Raw genomic sequence first — 8,455 nt, 5'->3', positions numbered from 1 at the left:
TTAAACAGACGGTTCAGGAGGATCGAGGATTCCAGTCACGAACTGGTCAAACCCGGTAGGAACGTCATTCTGTTGATTTTGTTTTAGGATTTTAACAAGGCTATGAAAAAAAAAGACTTTTGACAAGAGTATACAGGAATCTTTGCCGTCACAACAAAACTGAGTTTTACGTTGATGAAGGTTAGACATCCAGGTAATAAGATACGCCAAAAATAATTATTCAAGCAACTGGATAAGATTTTGAAACAGTCAGACGTTTCAGACAGTATCCACTGTCTTTCGTCAGTGACTAACGATAGGACTGAGAACACCAGCTTTATACCAAAACTCTGAATAGATATGTTAATGAGGTAAAGACAATTTAGGATGTCTTGAAGTAGTCTTCAAAAAGAAGATTAATTCAAGACAAAGTTATGCCAATAGTTCAATTAGCTACTGTTGTTCTAGTACAGTAACTAAATGTTGCTTGTCCGGGGGTGGGGGGTGGTGGGCAGTGCATTATCCCAGGTGCCTGAAAGTTGAACGCGTAGACCGCCTTTCTTGTTGAGGGCGGGGTTGTACATTCTCTCATATATTGCTTCTCTAATTCCCCGTTCGAACCAGCGTTCTTCACGATCTAGGATGTCCGTGGATTCGAAGTTGAATGAGTGTCCCTGGTTGTGTTTTAGATGGTGGTAAATGGCAGAGGAGTAGCGGTTAGCGCTCTTTCTGCAATGTTCCTTGTACCTTTCTTTTAGTGGTCGACTTGTCTCCCCAATGTACATGTTATTGCAGTTCGGTTCCTCACATTTCAGTTTGTAGATGACATTGGCTTTGATGCCTTTTTTCGGCCTGTCTTTTGGGTGGACTAGTTTCTGCCTGAGAGTTGAGTGAGGTTTGAAGTTAGTGGCAATGTTGAAGTTTTGGAAGATACGTCTGAGTTTTTCCGATACTCCTTGGACGTAGGGAATGGTAATGTTGACCTTGTTTCTGTTGGTCAATGGTCTGCACTTGAGTGTTTTCTTAGACTGGTCAGAAGGTTTGAGGGCCTTGTTGAAGGTCCAATTTTGGTAGCCACACTTGGCTAGAGCCACACGGAGATGTCTGTGTTCTTCTGTTTTTGCTTCGTCTGAGGTAATGACATTGTCTGCTCGATGGAAGAGAGTTTTAATCACTGCTAGTTTGTGTTCCAAAGGGTGATGGGAATCAAAGGCCAGATATTGATCAGTGTGGGTCGGTTTCCTGTACACTTCGAACTGAAGGTTGCCATCCTTCTCTATGATGGTTTTGGTGTCTAAGAAGGGGAGCATGTTGTTTTGGCACGACTCCTGTGTGAACTTGATGTTGTCATCTACCTGGTTAATATGGTCAAAGAAGTCAACAGCTACTCTCTTCTTTAGCCTACACCAAGTGTCGTCTACATAGCGAAACCAGTTTGCTGGGGGAGGGCCATTGAAAGTACTGAGGGCTTTGTTCTCAAACTTCTCCATATACAGGTTCACAACAATGGGCGATACCGGTGACCCCATAGCACAGCCGTGCACTTGCTGGAAAAACTGTTGTTTGTAAGTGAAATAAGTGCACCCTAGGCAGAGGTCTAGCAGTTGGCATATGCGGTCCACGGAGAGTTTGGTTCTGTCTGCAAGTGTGTCGTCGGCCTCCAAGGCTTCCCTAACTACCGATACTGCCTCCTTAGGGGGTATGCAAGTGAAAAGCGAGCACACATCATATGAAGTGATGATTTCATCTTCTGCTACAGTGATGTCTTTGATTTTTTGGACGAAGTCTGCACTATTCTGTACATGGTGTTGAGACTTTCCCACCAACGGTCCCAAGATCTTAGCCAGATAGCCTGCTAGGTTATAAGTGACAGATCCTATACCGGATACTATGGGTCGTAGAGGGACACCGGGTTTGTGGATTTTGGGAAGGCCGTAGAATGCTGGGGGTTGTTCTGTATTGGGATTGAGCTTGAAATAAGTGGCCTGGTCCAGAAACTTGTCATCTTTCAATTTCTCGAGAGCTCTATGGATTTCCTTTTTGAACTTGTTTGTGGGGTTCTTTTTCAAGGGCCTGTATGTGTCTTTGTCCCCTAATAGGTCTTGAACTTTTCCGTCATACTGTTCTCTGTCTAAGACTACTGTGCATCTGCCCTTGTCCGCGGGAAGGATCACTATGTCTTGATTAGTGGCCAAATCCTTGAGCGCAGTTTGTTCTTCCCGGGTGATGTTGCTAGAAGGGGGTTTAGAGACTTTCAGAGTAGTGGCTACTTTGGTGCGTAAGGCTTCAGCCTTTTTATATGGTATATGGGCCCGACGAATTGCTGATTCAGTTTCTGTGATAATGTCAATATTGGGGATCTTGTTAGGCGCTACTGCGAAATTTAGCCCTTTGGAAAGTAGGGATTCCTCTGGTTCTGTAAGAGTGTGACTGCTCAGGTTCTTAACCCACCTCTCGTCTGTTCTACTTGGTGCTATGATTTTGGGTTTGGAACTGCTAGATCTCCAGTTGGGGTCCTTGTCTGCTGAACTAAACATTTCCTTCTGTTCCAAACGTTCAAATTTGTTCTTCTGTCTGACTTTTCCTTTCTCGTGTTGAGAGAGCTGTCCGTGTGTTATGAATTTCTCAGTTTCTGCAAAGGTCTCTTCTGACAGTTGTTCCCTCAGTACTTGTACCAGGTTAGCTTTTTTCGCGTTCAGCCCGTCCAGTTTATAGTTGATCTGTCTTACCCTCTCGTTTAGTAGCTTTCTTTCGGCGTTGAGAATGATTTTGTTGGCGTTGAAGCCTCTGACGGAGGTCTTTAGGCGTAAACTGACAGGAGTGACACTTACCTTGAGGCACCGCAAACTGAAGCGTAGATGGTTCCGGTAGTCCGCAATCTTCCTGCTGGTGTTCTCCAGATCCCTCACTGAGCTTAGGCAAAACTTACCGTATTGATCCAGACGAAGCAAAAACAGAAGAACACAGACATCTCCGTGTGGCTCTAGCCAAGTGTGGCTACCAAAATTGGACCTTCAACAAGGCCCTCAAACCTTCTGACCAGTCTAAGAAAACACTCAAGTGCAGACCATTGACCAACAGAAACAAGGTCAACATTACCATTCCCTACGTCCAAGGAGTATCGGAAAAACTCAGACGTATCTTCCAAAACTTCAACATTGCCACTAACTTCAAACCTCACTCAACTCTCAGGCAGAAACTAGTCCACCCAAAAGACAGGCCGAAAAAAGGCATCAAAGCCAATGTCATCTACAAACTGAAATGTGAGGAACCGAACTGCAATAACATGTACATTGGGGAGACAAGTCGACCACTAAAAGAAAGGTACAAGGAACATTGCAGAAAGAGCGCTAACCGCTACTCCTCTGCCATTTACCACCATCTAAAACACAACCAGGGACACTCATTCAACTTCGAATCCACGGACATCCTAGATCGTGAAGAACGCTGGTTCGAACGGGGAATTAGAGAAGCAATGTATGAGAGAATGTACAACCCCGCCCTCAACAGGAAAGGCGGTCTACGCGTTCAACTTTCAGGCACCTGGGATAATGCACTGCCCACCACCCCCCACCCCCGGACAAGCAACATTTAGTTACTGTACTAGAACAACAGTAGCTAATTGAACTATTGGCATAACTTTGTCTTGAATTAATCTTCTTTTTGAAGACTACTTCAAGACATCCTAAATTGTCTTTACCTCATTAACATATCTATTCAGAGTTTTGGTATAAAGCTGGTGTTCTCAGTCCTATCGTTAGTCACTGACGAAAGACAGTGGATACTGTCTGAAACGTCTGACTGTTTCAAAATCTTATCCAGCTGCTTGAATAATTATTTTTGGCGAAAACTGAGTTTTGTTCGACATTTCCCCGACTGTCAGTTTCTATTGCAAATATGCCTGACGACATATTTCACGAGCACTAACATGGCTTGCTGGTCAAATTAGTTCATCTAAAACATAATCTGAATCTTAAGAGTTTGAAGAATTGAACATAACTTATCAAAGCGTATGCTTATACAAGTAGTGCATTTGTTTCTTAATGTTTTTATGGGGAGGCACGTTGATATTGCCAGCTGGCGATACAGAATGGTAGATGAGAGATAAACGTTCTGCTATCCATGTCAACATAACAATAGTGTGTGAGTGGATTCTTCTTACCGTTAAGCCACGTAAAATGCACGACATCACAAAGCTATTATCTAGCTGTCTGACAGGACACTGACAGTTTTTCATCATCCCGAACTGGTACTGCACGAAGCACTCCTCCGGGCAGGGCAAGGAAAACTTCAGAACCAACAGAACCAGGATGGCGACACACTGTCTGTTTTTTTCTTCTCCATGTCGGTACGACTGTCCAGTATGTGCTGCGCACAGGCCGACAAATTCACAACTGACCAAAACACTTCAGGGCGGGGGATTGAGATGGCCTGATTGGTCTGCCTGGATATCCTTATTGGTCTGCATTCATGTTGACGTATGTTCACAGGTAAATAACTGGGTAGAATGAATAAACACTATTTTGGGCTGTAGAGTGTGATATATAATATTCTGATCTGAAAAGACTCAGCATGAGATTTTACACTGTAGTTGTCAACCATACAACGATGTGGGTTGATTACTTTTATAGAAAATATGCATGTTTTACGAGAATTCTAATGTGTATGTGGTGTGGGCAGACTAATTATAAATACCAAATATGATTGATCGGTTAGAAAAGAAGTGCACTTCTTTAGAAATACTATTTCACTCTTACATTATCGCACTCGTCATAAATACATAGCTTCATGAGAAAAACATGAGTATCAAACGGCATACATTCCATACTCGAGTTTAAATCGGTTATATGAAACGTGTTGCCATCATGTCAACATTACATTTTTTCGTGATCCTAAACGACCTGAATACATAATTTCATCACATATTGTATTGCCATCGGGCATTTAAGTATACTCGTCTTTTTATTTAAATAGGGTTGCATATTCTCAGTTTTGAGCGTTATTTTGATAACAGATCTATATCAGATCAAGAAGAGCCGTTATGAAATACCTTAGGCTCTATTTTAGACGGTCACCTGCCGCGAGAAGTACTGTATGATGTTCAACTTGAGAACACTGCATGAGATAAACTGCAGGCGTAATTTGAAAGTGATGATCGTCTACCTATTCCACAACTGCAATCCAATTTTATGAATGGCCCAACAGAATATTATTGTAAACGTAGTATGAACATTTATTTCGCACTACGGCTATTTCGCGCTCAAACCGTTACAAACTCATGATGACGAGTACACATATAGCAAATCAAAGGCGTTATGATGAATAATCTTGTGATAACCAAAGTACAGTCAAACCTGTACAAGTACTATTGATAACCTCTACATAAGGACCACATGGGCAATATGACCACTCTTCGTGGTCCCTTGTTTCAAATTGACTCAAACATTAAGAATTATGTGCGTGGTGACTACAGTGTGTTAAGTCAACATAAACCAGGTTGAATCGTTCCCCTGATCTTTTGGGGTAATTTCGCAAGAGCAACTAACAGCGAACTAATTTTAAAGATTTCAACTTTGCAGTGTAACTGTAGCGATCTACTTTCTATTTATCAATACTAAATAATAGTTATTAAGGGTTATGGTCCACCCGATCGTAAAATAACATCTGTCATCATAAGTCATCGAGTGAGTGAAGTGAACGAGGTTGTTTATGAGGTTGTGTCATTGGTCACAAAGTTGTATCCCATTAAATACGGAAGAAAAAAGGAGGATTAACGTCATCATACACATGAAGCATATTCAAACTGACACTGATATAACTAAGAAATTCTGAAAAATTCTCTACAAATGTGCATTATTGGTGGATCATAAACGCAGTTTTCTTTTTCAGTAACTCATGCTTATGACGTCATTACTGTATATCCAATAGAAATAAAGGCTTGAGATTAGGCCACACAGCCTGGCTATATGTCAATATAGTGTACATTTACCACCCTGAAGTATATCCGGTGTCATAAGACATGGTCGGTTCCAAACACCACTGAATAGACCACTGAGTGAGCGACGCGAAGGAGAATATTAGGGATCGCCAGTTTGTTCTAGAGGTGTGGTGCAGTAAGGTTCCATATCATCTTCGTCTTGATCCTCTCGGTTTCCACGTGATGGAGAGATTCCACCCGACGCCAAATTCGTTTCTTCGTTTTGGATGTCCTGCAAATTGACACTGCTGTACGGCTCGATACGCAGGGTGTTGTTGATGGCTTCGAACGGTACAGTGCGGTAAGGTGCCATCTCCGAGTTCTCCTCAGTTTCTTCTGACGTACCCTCGTCGTTATCAGCGTTGTGGATCTCGTCCAAATTGACACTGCTGTACGGCTCGATACGCAGGGTGTTGTTGATGGCATCGAAAGGTACAGTGAGGTATGGTGTCAGCTCAGTCTCTTCTGCCGTTCCTATGCCCTTATTAGCATTGTTGATAGCAGATCCAGAAGATTTGTATAGCCGATTAGAGATCAGTTCAGCTGTGTTGATGGTGACTCCGTGTCGTTTGTGAACCGCATTCTGTCTCACTGAATCTTCCTCAGTTTCGTCTGTTTCTTCATTGACCCTGACGTCCCCTGTGGTAGCTCTAGAGTGTTGGTACATCCGATTTCTGATGAGTTGAGAACTCACAATGACGCCGTGCTGTCCGTTGACTGGATTTGGCCTTCCCTTTAAAACACGGCGCCTGTAAAATGTGACCACAACTGCCATCCCAACCAGCACAACTAGTCCAGCGACTGTATGTCCGAGTGGCATGTAAAGATAGTCCATACCAGCTAGCTGTCCGTAATCAAGATTCTTCTCCAAATCGAGGTCGCGGGTATTGTCCGTCGTACCAGATGTTGATTTCGTCGATTGCTGTATTAATATAAAATTTGTCGTCTTCAATGATTTTGCTGGGATCGTGGCGGGTTCTGCCATTGGAAATGTGAATGTAATTGTGATTGGGGATGTGGGTGTCATTGTCATCGAGAAACCGGTTGTCAGTTCTGTGGATAAGCAAAATGAGTTGTTGTGGAGTGACTGAAAGTCGAAACCAGCAAGGTCAGGAGGGGACATGCACTGAAGAACGCCAGCCCAGACGATATCGCCGTGGCCCCGCCGAGTTAGTTGCCAGATCGTTGCGTTGCAGACAAGCCATCGCAATCTACCGTCACAGTCTAAAGGGTTGCCTTTCAGACGGAGGGTGACATATGTGTCAGAGACATTCCTCCAACTCGTTTCCAACACTGTGCTGATCTGATTATTCTCAAGATCGACCTGTAACTGCACACTTCTTGTGCTGTGGCGGATCAGGGACAGAGCCTCAAAAGGAACCGCCTTCAGTTGATTTCCTTCCAAGACTATCTTATGCAAGCTTTTGAGGTCGACGAACGCTCTCGGAGACACGGTTTCGATGAGGTTATCAGTCAGAATGATTGCCTTTAAACTGGGCAGGTTATGGAAAGTAACGTCACCGATATGCAGAAGGCGGCTACACTGGATGGTTACCCACATTATAGACGGCACGGAAGAGAACGCCCCCGCTTCTGTAAAAGAAAATCATATTAGCTAACTAAAAAGAACATTTCAATGTTATATCATTGTCTTGCTGGTATGGTCATTAAAAAGAGTTTCTCTGCTTCTTGCAGTGGAATATTTTTACCCAAATTGTGATGTGGTATGTAACACTAGAAATCAGCATTGCTATGTTCTTTGGACTATTCTTCTTTCCTTGCGAGCAACGGAAAAGTGTATCTTAACGTCGAATTCAAATTGAATGATTAATGATGAAGACCTTTATTGTACATTCGTGCCCCTCGGGGCTATTAATATTTGTAAACCTTCTACATAAAAGAATTGTGATTCAGCCTCCTTCAATCCATCGCAGTGTTTTACTTTAGTGGTCAGGTGAAATGAACGGATATACCAGGCTTTAAAATCCTGGCTCTTTTGTCTACAAAAAAGCTGTTCAAGCATCGTCATATTCTTGAAACTAAAAGCTTTTCCATACAAGATAGACTGCAGTAAATATAAACCCAACGCTTACCTATTGCCTGGATGGTGCTGCCGGTTATGAGGAATGTGATCAGGTTGTCTAACGGCGGAATGTGTTGTTTGGTGAGGGTGGTGAGGTTGAACAGACGGTTTAGTGTGATTTCAGTCACGGAATTGTCAAACCCGATAGGAACGTCATTCAGACACGTCCGGCCATGGTTTTCTGCACTGCAAACACTGTTAGCCGCAACCTGGAAACAAGAATTTTACAGTAGTCAGTAAATTTGTAGTCTGCCGGTGTACCCTAATCAACATTTTAAAGTAGTATTTTTTACCAAATCAAAACGCGCGTTGTAAAATTCGTTGTTCTTTTTGTGTGTGATAATTTCGGCAAGGCTATCACGGATCAGGATGTTGACAAGGTTCCACAGTAATCTTTATTGTCACAAGCAAGCTGT

The 8,455-nt window shown here is 42.9% G+C and overlaps 1 protein-coding gene across 1 annotated transcript; it reads right to left on the bottom strand.

The window, feature by feature from the left end:
* LOC136424033 (uncharacterized) lies at window positions 1-2,950 on the bottom strand. Its single transcript, XM_066412436.1, has 3 exons — window positions 2,909-2,950; window positions 1,564-2,777; window positions 1-100 (listed from the first exon to the last, which is right to left on the bottom strand). The coding sequence occupies exons 1-3, from the start codon at window positions 2,948-2,950 to the stop codon at window positions 1-3; spliced, it is 1,356 nt and encodes a 451-aa protein (XP_066268533.1).
* Between the last annotated feature and the right edge of the window lie 5,505 nt (window positions 2,951-8,455).

Source organism: Branchiostoma lanceolatum, chromosome 18 (assembly GCF_035083965.1).
Source record: "Branchiostoma lanceolatum isolate klBraLanc5 chromosome 18, klBraLanc5.hap2, whole genome shotgun sequence".
NCBI lineage: Eukaryota > Metazoa > Chordata > Leptocardii > Amphioxiformes > Branchiostomatidae > Branchiostoma > Branchiostoma lanceolatum.
Note: the sequence above shows the minus strand (reverse complement) of the source record. Positions and strands in the feature narration are given on the sequence as shown.